The following is a 20604-nucleotide window of genomic DNA, read 5'->3' on the forward strand; positions in this document are numbered from 1 at the left end:
CTTTAGAGCTTCAAGTGGGATATTACAAGCAATGGAGAGTTAAACTAAATGCTAAACAAAGGGTCTGCCCAGAAGCCTTGAATAAAACTGTCAAGATTACTGCTCAGATTGAATTTTAGACTAGATTTTTAAATTAAAATTAATCAATAAAGCAGAGTTACAAAGCTGCATCTTCATACAAACTTTAGCTTTTAAGATTCTTCTGTGTGCTTGCCAATTTCACGGACCTCTTACTAATATGAAGGAAAAGATTGTTCCCAGTTGAATCTTATACTACTGCAAGAGCTCTCCATGCTCTGTGTTACACAACACTTCTGCTTTATTGATTAGCGACTACCGTGTCTGCAGGTTTGACATCTCGCCCCTTACCCAGGTAAGTGCCATATGTCACGTTTCTGTACTCATCCCAGGAGATTAATCCATCTTGATTCATGTCAAACTCCTGCCACTGGCGTTCAACATTGTCATACACGTACTTCTTCTGGGCCTTCTTAATCCAGGCTTTCAGCTCCCCCTCCGTCACAAACCCATCCTTATCCGTGTCTATTTTATCTACAATCATTCTACAAGACAAAACAGCAAGTTTCAAGGTGCCAGCTCCACAAAGCTTTTACCCCAAGAATAAAGACCTACCTAAGATGTAGCCGTAGGTGGCATTTTTATACTCTTCCCAGGAAATGAGGCCGTCCTCATTGAGGTCGTGCCCCTTCCACTGACGCTCTACATCCTCGTAAATCCAGCGTTTTTGTGCAAATTTAATCCAGTCTCTGAGCTCCTCCACAGTTACAAACCCGTCCTTGTCTTCATCTATTTTACTTACAATCTTTCTGTAGAAAATGCAGAGAAATGCAGGAAAAGTTAAGGGAAATAAGGCTCTTTCTACTCAGAGCAGCGCATTTTAACGGGCAGCACACTGCACCTGTATGCAGGAGTGAACAAGTCAATTCCAAACTGTAACCCAGCAGGCTACCCAAGACTGTCTTCCAGCTGGTGTCGTCCTATATGCGTTTGCCAGTCACACAATTTTAGAAAGTGATTTACCAGACTGATGTAGAGAATACTTGATTCAGAATGGACGGTGCACAGTTCAGCCTCAGTAGGTCACAGGCTACTGGAATAGTGACTTGTTCGTTCCTCTTCATAGCCGTAAGAAAAATACAGCTTCATCATATATTGATGCACAACGCAATGCATCACAGCACGACAGAGAGGATGCCGCAGTTATTTTGTGATTCCTTACGACTCTGATACATTCCCTTCTTTCCCACCTCCAACGCCCTGCCTGCTGGGAAGGACAGGCCTCATCAGGCTCCCATTTCCTCAGCACTCCCCTCATTGCCTTGTGTCTGGCAGCTTATGGAATGCTCCTTGAGTCACACTCCATCCACTTTTAGATCATGCAGAGCACAAGGAGCTGTTCCAAACACATCGGTGGAGTCCATAAGAACAGCATGTTAGGCCGCACATGGCTCTAATCACAGGCTGAACTCCAGTTCAGTTGACAATGTGAAGATCACCAGAAAGGCAGTGACTTCAGGGAACAGCCAAAAGAGGTGCTGTAAAAGCTTTGGAGCAAGAACCTTCTCAACTCCGAAGGCTGGGCTCTTTCAACAGCAGACACACACAAACATGCCAGCCACAAGAATCAGGTTTAGTAGTGTGTTATGACTGACCAAGCACAATACCAGTTCAGATTCAGAAAGAGTGAGGAAAGTGCGTTTCACATGTAAAACAAGGAAAAATGGCATATCAGAGGGAGGGGTGGGTTCAAATACCCATTCTGACATTTTTAAGGAGCAAAATTTTACCCTAGTCCCCACTCTTCCCATTGCCAGCTTTTTCTAGCCAATAACTTTGCAGGACTGTGAAATTAAAATGCAAAGCAATGATGAAACCTAAAGGCTAGAAAAGCAAAACAACCTGAAAAGAGGATCTCTTGCATATTTCTACATTCTGTAACCAGTTTTCCGAGCTAGACATTTCTCTTGCACTAGAAGAGAACCTGTTGATCTTTCCCACTAGAACACTTTCTTCACAAAAGCAATAAAAACAAGCTTGTTTAATTTTACAACTGACAGCCCAAGCAAAGCTTGTTACACACGCAGGAAGAACAGCTCACATTCTGGGAAAGTGTTCATTGCCTCAGCAGCACTGGGAGCCAAGCGCTTTGGAAGTTATGAAAAAATGTTGGTTGGCACAGTGACCACCCAGGTGTGATTTCCAAGGCAGTCTCTTGCTCCTCGAGCTAAGTGTGCCACAGAGCGGACACACAGTAATTCCAGGCAGGAGGCAATCATTTCTTGTGTCAAACAAAGGCAACCATCTATGCCTCCTTCAATAACCTTCTGATCTAGTCTTCCTCAGCCTGAAAGAGTATGATTGTGACAAGCACTTGAGGTTGTGGGTGTATATTGTAAAGTTAGGAAAAATCTATTCCCTGGACATGCTACTATATAACTGTCCATTTAAAAAAAAAAAAAAAAAAAAAAAAAAAACCCACCTTCACCTGAAGCCCATGGTATTCGTGACAGGGACAGAATACTAGACTAAAATGGATCATTGCATGCAGTGTAATTGTAGCTGCGTCGGTCCCAGGAAATGAGAGAGAAGTTGGTCCAATATTACCTCACCCACCTTGTCTCTCTAAATGGACCATTGGCTGATACAATATGACAATGCCTATGTTCCTACCATCAGGATTCTTTTAGAAACTTGGAGAAACTGAGACGGAGAACAAATACAATGAAGGTGACCTAATGTGCAATAACTTCATACTAGGATTTTAAAACAAGGAAACTTACAAAAAGGGTGCTATGTATTAGTTTTTGCAGATGAAAGTGGCACCCGTTTGGAGAACTAAAACAAGTATTTCACGTAGACACACTCAGGTAGTTTATTCTTGAAATTCAGGCTTTTATAAAAAGCAAGTCTTTGCAGAGCCTTACAGAAAACTTTTTTTTTTTTTTAAGTGCCAATCACTAGTTTAATTTGGACTTAAATCTTTCCCCACTCAGTCCCTGCAACATGAACATTCCATCTTTGTGCAAAGCATAGGGCATATATCGTCACCTCAGTAATGTCTCCAAAACCAGTTGTCTTGCATTTGTTTTTGTTTGTGTCACTTATAAGCATTTTGGGGCAGGGGCCCTGTCTTGTCTGTTTACAGAGCACCTTCTTACATTTATGATGCAAGAATCGCACATGATAATTTAAAAAGCAAAACTGATTGGTCTAATTTAATTGCCAAGCTGAGTGAAAAAACACAGAAAACTAAATTGCAAAAAGCAGTTTATGCTGTAATATTTTAGTGTTAATACCATAAAGACATTTATTTAAGTTTTATAGTTTTTAAACCTTAAATAAAGCTGAAAAATTGTATATTAGAGCATCTGGCAAGCTAGGAAGGCTGTGTGCTGAGGTGTCATAGGTGGGGCACTCACAAAAGCCACTTCAACAGCAGCTTTCAGTATTGGGTAGGCTTATGCTTCAAAGTGTAAAGCCAAATATAAACCAGAGTGGTGACAGGTGCAGCTACGTGATACTTGGACAGAGGGAATGCCCTGTTATGCTGAAGAGCAAACAACTGCTGTGCCCCAGCTCTTACTGTTATCCTTCTCAAGGTCATATCCTGGCATTATCAATGGGAGCCAATTAGAGTGAAAGTAGTAAGACAAAAGTTAATTAAAAAGTATGCTATTTTCACTAGCTTGTGCCAACGGGTGTGGTTTTTGTGCAGCAGTCGCCTCCTAGATGGGAATTAATATGGCTAGAGAGCTCCTGTCAGGGGGTTTTAGTTTTCCCTTAAGACAGAAGCCAAGCTTTGTTTAAATAATGGCAACTTGCCAGCACCCAGTTACCTTGAACTGTATGGAGTGGAGCAAACAGCAACATGGAGGAGATGTGTCAGGGGCACATAACAAAATTCATGTGGCGAGGGTGGGCCAGAGGGGTTCAGAATGTGGAAGAGGGCTCAGGCCTCAGCCGTCACAGGTCCGGGGCTGGGCTGGGGAGAGGCATCTCTCCCCACTGCAGCCTGAGCGCCTGCGCGGCACTTAATAGGTTGCTGCATGGCTGTGCAACTTAGAGGCAACTTAGCCCAGCATGCAATGTTTTAACTTGCTATGAGAGGCAAGACCATATTGCATGATGACACCTATAAAGAAACAGCTCCATATTAAAGATGAGATGTGCTGCAGACAACCTATAACTTTACAAGGCTACATTTGGCTTGCGGGTAGCATTTGAGCTACTACTGACTTTTGAACCCCATTTAAAGTTTTAAATTTAGAACATTTGTACCAAACAGTCATCTGGTATAGAAGAAATATCAATATATTTGAGTTTTAGGATTACATTTCAAAGAATGGGAAAAACTATTTTGCAAAATTCCAGATGAGTAAAAATGTGAGGTAGTTCTTCTCAAATGAAGTAAAAAGCTAGTTAATTTCCTTACCCAAGTCTCTCCTTGCTCTCCTCTGGTGTCAGCTGGTCAAAGGTTTTGGCCTCATCTGCACCAAGGAAAGCATCATGGTCATACTCAAAGTTCTGTGCATCATCATGGACCTTGTCACTGAGTTGTGGGTCATGGTGAACACGGTCCTTCTTGTCCGTGGGTTTGGTGAGGACACAGACCGCACAAAGGGATAGGTACACAAGAAACTGCTGAATGGTCATGACGATTCAAGATGAACCTTTGGGATATTAACAGACAAGTCATTTAGGGGTTTGCTTCTCCCAAGATACTCATTTAGATTCAATTTTCTGTGTTTAATAATGAAGGATGGATGAATCCAGACACCTGGAATTTCTGCCCAACTTTTCATTTTGTTCTGCCTTACTCACCCACGGATTACAAGTAGCCACTGCATTTCTATAGGGGCCCCCCTCCGAGGCTATCAACACCACCATGCAGATCGGCCTTCAGCAAGGCTCTTCCAAGACCTTTATTGTCAAGTCCACAACTAGTGTCTTCATACAGTTTAAAAAATACAATTGAATCGGTTTAAAGTTATGGGAGTTTGAAAATTGCATACTGAACATGCACCATTTTTTGCGGTTTCCAGGCGCACACACGTGTGTTATGCACTAATTAAGTGCATACACCACTAATTAAGTCTGCAGTCTTCAAAACTGGTTTGCTCACATCAATTGTCCGTGCCTTTTAAATTACAGCCAATTTCTTATAAGCTTGTCTTATTTTGTAGCTCACAATTAGACCTAAACAATTTGAGGCAAATTTGAAGTAAGTTAGGTCAATAATTTTGAAGTTATTAACATTTAAAATTGACAAGTCTTGGTTAACTGTTATCTCATACAGGATTGTTTTGTTTTGTTTAACTTTTTATACCATGCCCATCAGCAGGATATACAAGTGTCTTGCAGACATAAGAAATCCCACTGAAGTCAATGGGACTCCATATTAGTGGATCCCATTTAAGGAACGGGGCCTTAGCCTACCGGACGAACAGACACTACTAAGCCTTTGGCAAATGGTTGCTTTTTAAGTATATGTCTACACAACAAGTGTTACAGTGGCACAACTGCAGCACAGACACTTGCTACAGCAACAGAAGAATTCTTTTCGGTCACTGTAGTAAATCCACCCTTTCCAGAGGCAATAGCTAAGCTGATGAAAGAATTATTCTGTCGACCTCTTGGTACTTACACCAGAGCTTAGGTCGACAGAACTACAACTCTTGTGGTGTGAATTTTTCACATCCCTGAGGAAGGTAGTTTGGTTGATCTAAGTTTTAGGTGTTGACGAGCCATAAGTCTACAAATGCATAGTGCACTAATAACAGAGAGGCAACAGCTGGCCTTTGTCAACTGGGTCCTGTCGGTCACAGAACTAGGATATTCTCCCCATCATTTTTCCCCCTCAATAAATCTTGTGCGACCAGCAGCAAAAATCTACATTACTACGTTAAAGTTGCAGCGTTAAGGACTAAACCAAAAAACAATCACGTTATTCTTATCCTATGATTCACCATATTTAATGTCTTTTAAAAAGATGCTCTGTTTCTTTCAAATTGAGGAATTATATTAGTATCACTTCTATTGGAGGTGCAGCAATATTGATTAAAAATAAAAACAAAACCCCAAAGATGTACAGCCCTCCAGACAAACACTTAGTTTACCACTGTCAAACTCATTCAGTGCAGAGGGCTGAATTTCACTTTAAAACATTTTCTGTGGTTTTGGGAAAATTTTAAGACTATATACTCTTCTTGATCTACAACAGAATTCCTACTGATGTCAATGTAAAGTCTGCACAAAGATTAATGGCAGAATGTAGTCTTAATATAGAAAATGTTTTTTTTTTTGTTCAGTAACTTCTTGTATTCAGCATCACTCAACGGGAACTCTCTCACTTTTAGGAGCATTGTTCCCCAACCCCAACCTCCTTTCTTTACTTCTCTCCCACTTCCTGGGTCTTTATATTGCTTTTCCTTTCTTCCTTCTGCATTTCCTTCACTGAAGTAACTCCCAAATCCACCCACCATGGGTTTCACTCCTACTCTTTCCCCATGCCATCTGCAATGATCAGAAATGAATTAGTTAATGACGACATTTTAAACTGTATCATTAAGCTTTAGACTTAACACTCCAGTTAGATTAACATGGACAGGAAGGCACACCTCAGCACAATTGTTTCAGGCTGTCTGCAGACTCAGGAAGACAACGTGGCTATTCACAAAGTATACTTGGCAACCATGAGACCGAGAAACTGTTTTTCAAACAAAATTCTGCAGAATCTAAGATTTTAACATTCCATGTAAGCCACATCCTGCCCACACAGCCTTATGGTTTGACACCATTGACCTAGATCAGGGGTCTCAAACATGCGGCCCGCGGGGTTATTTCCTGCGGCCCACCAGCTCCTCATGACCCCCACAGCGTTTACCTAGAGCAGCTCCAGCCCGGCACACACCGGGGACAGGGCAGGCTCCCTGCCTGCCTGCCCTGCCCCTGCGCCGCTCCGGGAAGTGGCTGGGACCTCGCGGAGGGGGGACACAGTGGTCTCGTCTGTGTGTTGCCCTGGCCGCTCCTCCAGATACCCCCCCCAAAACTCCCATTCCCAGCCAATGGGAACTTTGGGGGAGGTACCTGGAGGAGCGGCCAGGGCAACACACAGACCCCTGTGCCCCCCTCCAGGTCCCGGCCGCTTTCCGGAGTGGCGCAGAGGCAGGGCAGGCAGGCAGCCTGCCCTGCTCCCGGAACCCCTCCTGCAGCTGAACCCCCTGCCACACCCCTCCTGCACCCGACCTCCTGCCCTAAGCTCCCTGCCGCACCCCTCCTGCACCCCAACCCCCTGCCCTGAGCTGCCTGCCGCACCCTGCACCCCGACCCCCTGCCCTGAGCCCCCTGACGCACCACTCCTGCGCCCCCTGGGGGCAGGGAGGGGGCAGAGTTGGGGTGGGGATTTCAGGGAAGGGGTTGGAATGGGGGCAGGAAAGGGGTGGGAAGAGGCGGGGCCTCACGGAAGGGGTGGAGTGGGGGCGGGGCTGGGGAAGCGGTGTGGGGTGGGGTGGTCAGTGGTGCGGCCCTCAGGCCAATGTACTAGTCTTCATGTGGCCCTCGTGGTCATTTGAGTTTGAGACCCCTGACCTAGATGCTACTTTATTGCCTCCAAATTAAACATAGGTACTATCTCCAAAAGTTGAACGTTGCAGCCAAATTAGAAATGATACATTGCAGAGAGGTACTACAACGATGCACAGCCTGGATTAAAAGACAATGAATGCAAATACACACTGAAGACTAATGTTTAACTTGGAACAGTTCAAATATTCTGGTTTGATTTATTAGATTCATGCGGTAAGAAGATTCAATTAGTGCAATCATAGCCCTAATTGTCCTTAGCCCAACACATCCAATACAAATACGTAACAGAAACTGTAGACTATTCTGAATCCTGATCAGTTAGTTCAGTAGTCTTCAAACCCTAGAATCAGATTACAAATGCACATCTCTTCCCCTGGCCCCAAATTTTTTTTAGGAGACAGATATTACATAAATGTGGACTCATGAAGGGTAAACTATTCTAGTCTCCAAAGGTAAGCAAGCGTCTCTCCCATCTCCCACACAAATATTTCCTTTGATTATCTGATTTAATTAGTCATAACTTGAATTTAGAAGTATGAGTGGGTAACATACCTATACCCAATATCTAAATCATAGGCACTCACATTCACCCACTATGGTACAAGTGGAGATGTTTACATAAAAAGAGTAAAGTCCTGCAAGAAGTAGCTTTATAAAACAGTTCTATTTCACAGAAATGGAGTCATGAAAAAAGCCTCCCACATTAGTTTAAACTACTTCGAGAGGTTAAAAAGCTAACAACAAAAAAGGAAAGTTTGCCATCCTTTAAGCAAGTGAAACAAGTAGGAAAAGTTAAATAAATACATACTTGAACAGTTACTTGAGTCTTCTTGTAAATCACAGTATTTCTGTTGTTTAAGTGGCGCATAACCACATTACAAATATTAGTTTAAGATGATGTAAATAGCACAGTAAGGAATAATATCCAATGGATTTGTGCAGTCTGTTTGCCACATGAATCACTGTGAAGTTGTTAGGATGAGATTCAATGCCACATTCAACACAGATGTAGGTTTCCCAGGCAGTGGAAGAGATTAAAGGTTATTATGACTGAAGAAATAATCAGATGAAGATAATCCTGCTATGTAACTAATATTCACACTAAGAGATATGAAGTTAAAACAGATGGAACAAGCAACCCTGACAAAGAGCTCCACCATTCATATTACACAAGAACTCTGTATTTGGAGTTGCCAGTCTCAAAGCAGATCACATTATAACTTGTGATATTGAAGCTAGACATACAGTGGTTATAAATTACAAAGCCTTTATATCAATCATGGTATGTCTTCATGTTCTGGTTCTTATCTATGAGAAGATTTAGAAGAATCAGCAGGTTCTCAGAGTACCAGAATAAAATAAAGGTAGAGAGAGACTTCAAAGATTTGTACTGTTTTGCTTAGAGAGATGTATAAGAAAGAATATTACAGCGGACATACGGCATATTGCATGGTAAAGAGAAGGCAAAAGAGGAGCCCATATTTAATTACTCATAATACAAGAAAAAAGGCATTAGTTATTTGCAGCATTTTGATTTCATGTAATCATGCCCCCACATACACACAAAATTCATAATTCATCTATGACTTCATCATCACAAGGTATCATTGAGCATGGGGATTTAGGAAAGTTTAAAAGAGTATTAGACATTTGTGGATAATACGACCATCTACAGTTATGCTACCAGAACGGACTGATTTAAATCAAAGTGATTTGAGTCACTGATTTTAATCATGATTTAAATCAGCAAGCAGAAAACCTTGATTTAAATCAGTTTTAATCGTTCATTTGTACTTTAATTATTTTCTTAAGGAAAGTTTGATTTTTAATGGTTACTAACCATTAAAATATGTTGATTTGCAATTAAATATAGATTTTTATGCTAAATTTGGTGCTTCTTTTTGCTAACCAGAAGGATACACGGTAGCTATACATTTGTTTAAGCTATTATATAGCTTATTTACATTCAGATTCTTAATTTTTACATTTATTATGCTAGAAAATGGGGAATGATGTACAGTGGACTCGCATCTTACATGGGGGTTAGGTTCTAAAGTCAGTGCATAAGGCTAAAATCGTGTATAGTCAAAATTACCCTAGCAAATCCCTTAAATCGCCCATAAAGTACAGTATACTGTACATGGTTTTGAAGTTGATTGCGTAGGCTCATCTGCGGCTGGCTGTTTTTCCTTGAAAAACATGGCGATCGGCAACTGTTGCTGTTGTCTCTTGAGCTGCTCAAACATTTCTTGGTGTGGTCTCAAAATCGGCCGTAATACTATGTGTGATTTTGAGGCTTCGTTCCATAGAGGGATCGTATTCAGAAATTAAAATCATTCAAATGTTTCGCTGCTTGGAATACTTCAGCAAATTGGGCTTGTCCTTCTGATTTCAAAGTGTAAGTGCGGTTGGGCATTTTTTTCTAGAAGAGCCCAGTCTTGTCAGCATTAAAAACTTGTTCTGGAAGATAGCCCTTTTCTTCTATGATTTTCTTTAATTGTTCGGGGTAGGCTTTTGCTGCCTCTTCATTGACAGAGGCAGCTTCACCAGTAGACTGCACGTTTTTGAGGCTAAAGCGGTTCCTAAAACTGTTAAGCCAACCTTGGCTGGCTTTGAATTCCTTCTCATCAGAAGGCTGTCCCTCTTCAGCGGGAGGTTTGAACAGCACGTAGAGGCTAAGAGCCTTTTCTCGCAACGTGTTGCCATCGATAGGCACACGTTTACAGTTCACGTCTTCCAGCCATAAGTTTAATGCCATTTCAGTCTTCACTAAAGTCTTATCATGCAGCTGGCTCATCACCTTAGCAGTTACTGGAGCACTTGATGCCACGGCTTGACGAATTTCTCTCTCTCGAATCTTGATGATATGGATGCTAGATTCGTTGTGGCCATATTTATGCGCCACATTGGAGACCGACATACTGTCTCTCAATAAGTCCAGCACAGCCAGTTTTTCCTCCAGCATTGGAACAGATCACTGTTTCTTTGGTTGAGCACCAGACGAAGTAGTTGGCTTGCATTTAGGGGCCATGTTGTATGAAAAATACGTACAGTATCTTTAAACACTAGAATCACACTCAGTGTGGCAAGATGCTCACACGATGAGAGGCATGTAGGAACTGAGATAGACTGAGGGAATAGCAAATTCACGTCTCCCATCTCACGCTCACTCCAGGGCACACGCTCATCGAGTGGAATGGTGGGCGGAACTGCCCGCAGTATTTACAGGTATCTTGTTATTTTTCTTTATTTTTGCCGACCGCGTATAGTTGAATTCGCATATGTTAAATGTGCATATGATGTGACTCACCTGTATTTCTTATTTATAAATTTATATACTTGTGATTTGTGTCAAGCTCAGCATTTTTTAAAATTTAAGTACCTTAAATGTGCTGGATACATTCAAAAAGAATAATCAAAAATAATTTTAAATGCAAAACAACTGATTTATGAAACAAATACATATTATTTATAGGTAGTGAATTGAACTAATGGTTTCTGGTCACCGTGTCCTTCACAATTTCAGAACTACTAGATCTCATCCTATCACACCTAGTTTTTTTTCCCACAGATTGGAAGAAGAAAACAAGCTTTCCTGCTTTTTCAACTCTCAGTTGGTTTCTTAACTTTGAAGGAACTACTAGTAATTGAACTGAACTAGCTGAATAAACTGAAATGAAGAAAATATTCTCTCTGTACCTGTGGAAGAAGCTACTGCTATCAGAAGCTGGTTTAGCACTTCAGCAAGTTCTGGTTCCAGGTGCTCAGCCAGTGATTTCCATCAGTTCAGTGGTCTGACTTTCATTAAAAATTGGTGATAAACATGTACTGTTTAATACTATTTTTTGTGTATTAAAATAATTTAAATTAAACATGGTAAGTTTAAGCCTTAATATAGGCTGTCAATTGCAAATAGGTTTGTTTTTAAAAAATAAACCTGTATTTAAATTTTACAAAAATGCAATTTAAATAGAAAATATGATTTTTTTTTAAACAAATCACCTGTTTTTATCAACCCTGTATGCTACACAGCAAAAGGGTTGGGTTTTTGCTTAATGAATGTAAACCCTTATGCTTAGGGCATTAAATCGAACACTAAATGAACAAGGTTAAGAAAGAAGCTTTTATGAGTAGGTTATTCCATAACTATTCATTGTAGGGTTTCTTATACTTTCTGCTGAAGCATCTGGCTGTTGCCAGAGCCAAGTTACAGGATTTGATGGACCACCGGTTGAATCCCATGTAGCAAATCTTGTGTTTCCTATAAATGCCTTAAACCAAGCCTGCCCAACAGAACAAGGAGCAGACAGAGAAAGAACGTAAGATTTAGAAAGGCAACCAACCTACTTTCTGATCAAATTTAACTGCACTTCATATGTCTGTATGGAAAACAAACGCATAAAAGCATTTCCTCCTTCCCGGCTATATAATCAAGATGATCAAACATGGAAATTATAGTGGGTAGGCAGGTGGCCAGTCAGTGATTTATCTTTTGTTCACTGATTGTTAAAAAACAAAACAAAAACAAAACAACCTAAGTACTGTCTCCCTAGTCTTCCCTCTCCCTCTCCCCCCGCTTCACATCTTGCCTCAATTTAGACTGTAAACTTGCTGAAGCAGGGAATCATTTCTGTGAAGAGCCCATCACAATGAGGCCCCAATCCTGACAGGGATCATTGGGAGCCAGTGAAATGCAAATAACTGGTAAGAGAAAGACCTAACTGGCTAAAAAATTAGCTTAATTATAAAGGATTAAATTTCCTTTCCACACCAAAGACAAAGCTTTAAGTTGTAGTTTAGTTGAAGAATTTTTGATAAGCTGAATGCTGGAACATTTGGAAGGAGGGAGGGGAACATCATCTGGAAACCTCCAAGAATGTCAGGAGTTCTCAGCTACCTTCTGCAACAGAAACATGTATCACCATAAAAGTAGGATTCCTCAGCTCCATAAAGCATTCAGGCAGTCTGTCATCTTAACTGTGCATGAACATATCTACTCTGAAGAGAGAGAACACCCAGCAAACCTGATTTGCCACAGAGACTCTCATGCAACTGTTCTATTTGATTTAATTTAATTTTGTTCATTATTTCAAGTTTTGATATTCTAATTAAGGAACATAATTGTACTACTTTAAACAAAAAGTTCTGCCTCTAAAGATCTCAAAATGCTTTACAGACACTAATTCAGGTCTCACAACACTGCTCCAGCCATAGACATTATGGTTATGAAAATTATTAGTACTTATATACTGCTTTACATTTTCAAAACTCTTACAAACACAAGAAATGTGATAGCAGATGCTTCAGGGAAAAATTTAAATCTTCTATAATGAAATTGAAAATGTCCAGAACCACCACCTGGTAAAGGAAATTTTTTGCCAACCTCAGGAAGTTAGCAGTTGGCTTAATTCCTGAAGCATAAGGGTTTATATCTTTTATTAATATTAAATATTATAATATCCATAATTTTGTTAAAGTTTCTAATCCTACTAAGCTGTTGACCTCAGTATCTTGTTGTTCAGTTCATTCCATCACATTAAAAAGATTTAAATGTGTTGCTTTTTGTTTGCTGTACGTCCCTGTGTTCTTGTATTATGAGAAAGATTAAGCAGGAACAGGCAAATGACTTTCTCTATGCTATGTCATTTTTATATTTCTCTATTTTGTGCCATGATTTTTTCTACTTTTTAAATTAAATTGTCCTAACCTTTTTAATTGTTCCTCATGTACAACTCTTTCCATGCATCTAGTCAATTTTATAGACCTTCTCTGAACCCTACGAGCTGGGATGACCAGAACTTAACACAGTATTCAGGTGGAGAGTAAACATCATATTAAGGAGTACTTGTGGCACCTTAGAGACTAACAAATTTAGTTGAGCATAAGCTTTCGTGAGCTACAGCTCACTTCATCGGTGAATGCATCCGATGAAGTGAGCTGTAGCTCACGAAAGCTTATGCTCAAATAAATTTGTTAGTCTCTAAGGTGCCACAAGTACTCCTTTTCTTTTTGCGAATACAGACTAACACGGCTGCTACTCTATAATCCCATCATATTAAGGTGTCTCCATATTACAATTATGTTTTGAAACCAGTTTGTGATGCTTTCATATAACCCTGTTACAATGACAGAGACAGAATTGTGTCCACTGAAGTTTTTCTGCCTTAGAGATGCCTGAATCATCTATGAGCCCACTCCTCAGATGCCGCCTACCCTATACTAATCAGCGTTTTCTGGGAAAACTCAGAGCACTCTAATGACATGCACACAGAACATTTCAAGTAGATAATACTCCCAGCTCTGTGTGTTAGGACATACCAGAGTGTAAAGCGAAACCTGCAAAACCAAACACTTTTAAGGGGGTCCTATCCACACCAGAAAAAAAAAGAAAAAAAAAAAAAAAACAGGTGTGCAAGACTGGTTACAGGAAGACAACCATGTGTCAGACTAGTCTTCTGGTAGGGATGATGCTGTTAGATGCCACAATTGCAGAGTTTCATGCATGCTGTATGTAGACACAAACGACACTCTGAAGCAGTTTGTTGGTTCTAACCTGTAAAGTTGTAGCATGGTCAGGACTGTAATCATTTCAGGGTGGATAAAAATAAAATTATTTAAAAAAAAATTAGGTTTTTTCCTCAAAAAGCATTTTATCAAAAAAAAAATCAGATTTAAATAAAAAAAATCTATCTAAAGATAGTTTTAATTAAGATACATTATAGCTCAAAGATATCTCATCATGGAATAGGGATTATAAATTCTAGTTCTATAGTATGAGACAATATATTCATGTAATGTTTAAGAAAAGTTTTGTAAATGAGTTCCAATAGTTCATGGATTAGGGACCCAATCTTATGGGGTTCCACAGGCTTCTGTATAGATTATTTAGGTTAATCTTTCTATCTACCGAGTGGGACCCAGTGCTCAGTCTAGAAGATACCATCAGAGATGCTGACTTTTGCAGTTCTCAAACTGTGGATTTGTGTCTCCAGAAGTAACATGCTTGTTAACAGCAAAAATGTTTTAAAATAAATAATATACAGAGGTGAGAAATAACAGACCTCAACTATATTGTACCTCTGCAAATTTGTGTACACAGAGTCAATCCCTTACCTCTCTCTAAAAGTGCAAAGTTTCAAAAGGTTCAATGAATAGAAGATTGTTGGGAGCCGAATAGATCTGGACAAGGGGAAGAAGTCTGGAGATAAATGTGAGAAGCGAGTGACATATGCTTGTTTTGTTTAAAATATTATATGTTTGTTGTTGAAGAAAAAATTCAAGAATACTTAACATTGTTGTTTTAGTTAAAAAAAAATATTTAAATGTCTGTCTGGTGATGTTCTCCTCCTAATACAGCCTGGCAAGAAAATCCTCCAAATATTAATGATTAACCTGTTGAACTGAAGATAGTGCACCTCCCAATGGCTTCATAAATATCTGCTTCAATTACCTTTGGTAAATGAAATAACCAATCATTCATTTTCTGATATAGCTGTAAAACTAAATCTGAAAGGTTTTCAAAATAAATCACTGTTTAAAAATGTATAGTGTGTCCCTTCTAAAAATGAAACCTACATCTATTTCTGAGTTGTGAAGAATATGTATTAAAGGTTATAACAACCAACAAGAATGCACTTTTATGTAGAAAACCATGATTAAATCATGATTTATATCAATTTGATTTAAATAAAATCCACCCTGAATCATTTTAATCATTTCCACCCTATCCAAACATTAGACTCCTCTGACACAATCTCATACCCACTATCAGAGATTTTGTTCCAATGCAAACGAGAAAAATCTTTAGCTAAAGTTATTATTAAAGAGAATGTTTTCCGCAAGTCATCAACAGTTCTGTCTACAGAATATGACAAAACTTTTGCAACATCTAAAGACCCTCTAAATTATGTTACAATCAATAGGAAAAGCAAGCCATCATTTACCTCACTGATGTAAGTTTTTTCCACTAAGTCACAATAAGCAAGCCATGAACTAACAATATGTTTATAATCAACACTAGCCCACTCTCTGTTAAGCTACCTGCATAAATGGGTACTTGGGTTCATCGTGGGTACTAGGAAGTGGTAATTAATGGCTTGGAGTTGAGAGACCTCTACTTGCAACAATAGGAGCTCATAGCAATCTTAACTTGTTTAAGATCTGAATGCTGATCTTCATGTTATTCCTTTCTCGCAAGTAAGTATCTGCAGCAAGAGGTCACTCACAACAGTGCAACACCTGAATGGCTCTTTAGCACCTAGCACAAGGGGGTCCTGGTCTATGACTAGAACTCCGAGGTGCTACAATAATACATTAAAAAAAAAATCCTCTTCCAGCACACAGAAAAAACATGGACAACACAGCTCAACAAATCTTGAAATTATGCTCAAGTTTGTCTTTTAATAATATTAACATGGATTCCATGAACCAGCCCATGGCCTAATGATATGTCTTGTCACACAGAAACACCAGATCTTTACTCATGATCCTGGTTGAAAAATCAGGAGGTGCAGTACATACTCACCTGGTGGCCAGGAGAGGGAATAGTTGACATTACTCACACAACCGCTCTAGTCAAATACAAAGAAATATTTACTGGCTTTGAAGTTTTTCCATTTCAAAATCTGGTGGTTACAGCAAAGGTCACTGCTGCAAAGGGTGGACAAGGGGAAAAGAATGCAGCAACCCTCAGCACGAGGCATGGAGAAATAGCTGTAGTATCCAACTGCACTGTTTTCATAGAGATGACTATTTTAGAGAGATTGTTTCACGTACCCCCATGTAGTTAATATGTCAATTCACAAATCCTCTGGGACAAAGTATAATGGAAATGCAAAATTACTTATTTCAGGGCATTTATACAGGTCTTTTATCATCTGGGTATCTAAACTCTACTTAGTTTTATTAACCATCAATATGAGTAATGGTGGGAAACAGAACAATTTACTGTGGATTAATAAAAAAATTCATTCACCCACACAGCTGACATTTCGACAGCTTGAAACCTCATTTGGCTCTTCTGTTAACATTCAGCGAACAAGACAACAGACATGTTGGTTTTTATTAAATAAAAAATTCAATTTTGAAGTGGCGCATCTCCTCTCAATTTCTCAAGCGGTGATGCAATAAATCAGCACAAATGACCATCCAGTGAGCCACATGCCATTCCAGATACACGTAGAGGATCACATCCTAGATCTAAAGAGCTTTTTTAAGTAGTGACAGACTTCAGGCCCTTATAAGTCATACAAGCAGCACAAGCCAAACCACAGGTAAGCTCTTGGTGGGCCGGGCTAGTCTTGAGGGTGGCCCTAAATCTCTGACTGTCCGAAGCTGGGCCTGGACAACAGGGGATGATCACTCAATAATTGCCCTGTTCTGTTCACTCCCTCTGAAGCACCTGGCACCATCTGTTGGAAGACAGGATACTGGACTAGCTGGACCACTGATCTGGCTCACTATGGTATGGCCGCTCTTGTAGTCTCCACGCGTCGCCCAGTGCCAAACACACGAATGAGGCTTTGTCAATAACGAAGGCTCTTGGCGAGTTAAGTCTCACGTCATCAGCCCCCGCTTTCAGGGCCCCTAAAGCCCCCTCCCCCCACTGTGGCCTCTGGAGCAGCTACACAAACACCAGGGTTGGTTCTGCAGCCACCAGCCGCTGCACCCCGCCTCCCTTCCCTGGCCTGCCCCACTGACCCTGCCACCAAGCCAGGCTGGGGCGCTTGCACGACGGCGGGCGCGCCACGCCCTCGGGGCCCGGGCGGGCCGCTGCACCAGCGCACGCGCGCGCGCCCCCCCCCGGCGGGGGCGGCTTGGGGCGACCCACCCCAGTCCCAGGCGGGGGCGAGGAACAAAGGCGCCCCCCCCCGCGCACACACTTCCAGCGGCAGAACGTCACGGCCAAGCCGCCGCTCCCCGCGTGAGCCCCGGGCCAGAGCGCGCCCCCAGGCTCCCCTCCCCCGCGGGGGCGCCGCCCGGCCCTGAGCACCGGGCCCCCAGGCCGGGGAGGGCCCGCAGCGCGCGGGGACCCGGCCCAGGGCTGTCACCTCCCTCCCCCTTCCCGGGAGACAGGCCCCGGCGCCAGCGGGTGGCGGAGGCCGACACCCCCGGTTACCTTCTTCCCGCCAGGAGCCCCTCCGGCTTCGCTCTCCCTCAGCTCGCCACCCGCCGCGCGGACCGGAAACAGCGGCGCCCGCCCCGCCCACGGCGCCCGCCAGGCCACCCAATCAGGAATCGCCCCCGCCTCCCTCGCCGCCACGCGCGGGGCTCGGATTGGGCGCCCCGTCGGCTTCCCTCCCACCGCGCGGCGGCGCCGGAGGGCTGCGGCGACTCTGCCTGGATTGGCTGGAAAGCGCCACGTCCTCAGGCGCGCGCCGGCTCGCGGGTCCGCCCACTGCGGGGCTTCCCTCGTCCCTCCGCCCGCGCGCCGGCGGGGCGGTCTCTTTTCTGCGCAAGCGTCGGCGCTGAGGCTGAGGCTTGGGACTGCCACGAGCGCAGAGGAATGAGGGGGGCGCGAGGACAGGGAGTGACCGTTAGAAAGGGCGGGAAAAGAAGGCTATGACCGTTGGCGGAGGGGGAGGGGCGATCCTGGCACTGGGAGGCGAGGCAGCCCTGGGCTCTCATGACCTGTTCCATGGGGCTGGTGGGCTACTCCCGTCACGGGTCCTGCCTGATCTTGTGAAGAAGCACTTCGGCGTGGAGGCGGAGTAGCAGCCGTGTTAGGCTGTATCTGCAGGAAGACGGAGGAGTCCTTGTGGCACCTCAGAGGCTGACACATTTATCTGAGCATAAGCTTTCCTCAGCCACAGCTCACTTCATCGGACGCATCAGAAAATGCGGGGCGGGGGGGATTTTATATACACAGGGAACATGAAACAATGGGTGTTACCAGACAGACTGTAACGAGCGTGATCAGGACCGGTGAGCTATTACCAGCAAGAGAGCGTTGTTCTAAGTCAGCCATAAAAATGTTGGCATACTGTGGGGCCATGCGGGTACCCATAGCAGTGCCGCTGATTTGAAGGTATACATTGTCCCCAAATGTGAAATAGTTGTGGGTGAGGACAAAGTCAAAGTTCAGCCACCAGGTTTGCCGTGACATTATCGGGGAGACTGTTCCTGATGGCTGGTAGTCCATCGTTGTGTGGAATGTTGGTGTAGAGGGCTTCTACATCCATAGTGGCCAGGATGGTGTTATCAGGAAGATCACCAATGGATTGTAGTTTCCTCAGGAAGTCAGTGGTGTCTCGAAGATAGCTGGGAGTGCTGGTAGCGTAGGGCCTGAGGAGGGAGGCTACATAGCCAGACAATCCTGCTGTCAGGGTACCAATGCCTGAGATGATGGGGCGTCCAGGATTTCCAGGTTTATGGATCTTGGGTAGCAGATAGAATAGCCGTGGTCGGGGTTCCAGGGGTGTGTCTGTGCAGATTTGTTCTTGTGCTTTTTCAGGGAGGTTCTTGAGCAAATGGTGTAGTTTCTTTTGGTAACCCTCAGTGGGATCAGAGGGTAATGGCTTGTAGAAAGTGGTGTAGAAGAGCTGCCTAGTAGCTGCCACACAAGAAAAACACTAACCCAGGAACCTATCCTTGCAACAAAGCCCGCTGCCAACTGCATCCACATATCTATTCAGGGGACACCATCATAGGGCCTAATCACATCAGCCACACTATCAGAGGCTCGTTCACCTGCATGTCTACCAATGTGATATGTGCCAGTAATGCCCCTCTGCCATGTACATTGGCCAAACCAGACAGTCTATACATAAAAGAATAAATGGACACAAATCAGACGTCAAGAATTATAACATTCAAAAACCAGTCGGAGAACACTTTGATCTCCCTCGTCACTCGATTACAGACCTCAAAGTGGCAATTCTTCAACAAAAAAACTTCAAAAACAAACTCCAATGAGAGACTGCTGAATTGGAATTAATTTAGGCTTGACTAAAGACTGGGAGTGGACGTGTCATTACACAAAGTAAAACTATTTCCCCATGTTTATTCCTCCCCTCCGCACTGTTCCTCAGACGTTCTTGTCAACTGTTGGAAATGGCCCACCTTGATTATCACTACAGAAGGTCCCCCGCATCCCCTCTCCTGCTGGTAATAGCTCACCTTACCCGATCACTCTTGTTACAGTGTGTATGGTAACACCCATTGTTTCATGTTCTCTGTGTATATAAAATCTCCCCACTATATTTTCCACTACATGCATCCAATGAAGTGAGCTGTAGCTCACAAAAGCTTATGCTGAAATAAATTGGTTAGTCTCTAAGGTGCCACAAGTCCTCCTTTTCTTAGGAGTGGAGTTCGAGGAAATGCACCAGTGGTGCCTCCCATTTTATGAGGAGAGTGTGACAGGTTTCAGTCGGTCCTCCGAGCCCCTAGGGGCGATGGAGAGCTATGATCCCACTGGCAGGCCTCAGTCACACCTTTCGGGCACTGGGGAATTAGCGGGCAGGGGAGCGCCGGCACGAGTCTGTAGCGTGCCCCTCGGGCAGGCTGGCCGGGGTAGGGGAACTCAGGCCCACCCGCCTCCACTGCGTTCCAGCCCCTGGGCCCGGTCCGTGGCGGGAGGCGAAGGTCCTGCCGCTGGGTCAGCAGGGCCGTCCGCGCCCGCTGACCAAACACACCCACCCCACGGTGCAGTTCTGCCCTGGGGCTACTTCCTACCCTGTCTCTCCGGCGGGTCTCTCCGGTCCCTCCAGCTCGTCCGGGTATTCCGCTGCTGGCAGCTCCAGCTCCCCCTCTGTGTCGGACTCACACCAGCCCGGGCTGCAGCCAGGCCCCTCCAGGTCCTCCGGGTATTCAGCGGCTGGCAGTCCTGGTTGCCACAGGCCTTCCTCCCGATCCGGTTCCTCCTTGCCCAGGGCCTCACCTGGGTCAGCAGCAGGATCGCGAGGGAGCAGCCTGCGTCTGTCTCCCTCCCTGGTGCTCTCCTCACTGGGCAAAGGGCCCCACCCTTTGTACTTCCTGTCCCACCCCTCCCCTTCCGGG

The 20604-nt window shown here is 43.4% G+C and overlaps 1 protein-coding gene across 3 annotated transcripts in view; it reads right to left on the reverse strand.

The window, feature by feature from the left end:
- Nucleotides 1-17825, reverse strand: part of CALU (calumenin) — a 28801-nt gene extending 10976 nt beyond the window's left edge. The window contains exons 1-3 of one of the 3 annotated variants that reach the window (XM_074942760.1): nucleotides 17723-17825; nucleotides 4454-4691; nucleotides 370-563 (exon numbers count right to left, since the gene is read on the reverse strand). In XM_074942760.1, the coding sequence (XP_074798861.1) occupies nucleotides 370-563; nucleotides 4454-4674 (415 nt within the window). In that variant the 5' untranslated portion in view covers nucleotides 4675-4691; nucleotides 17723-17825. Of the gene's footprint in view, nucleotides 1-369; nucleotides 564-633; nucleotides 828-4453; nucleotides 4692-17722 lie in introns of those variants that run through there. The other 2 variants (XM_074942759.1, XM_074942761.1) reach the window with 2 other exon arrangements.
- Nucleotides 17826-20604: the final 2779 nt, after the last annotated feature.

This window comes from Natator depressus, chromosome 1 (assembly GCF_965152275.1).
Source record: "Natator depressus isolate rNatDep1 chromosome 1, rNatDep2.hap1, whole genome shotgun sequence".
Lineage (NCBI taxonomy): Eukaryota > Metazoa > Chordata > Testudines > Cheloniidae > Natator > Natator depressus.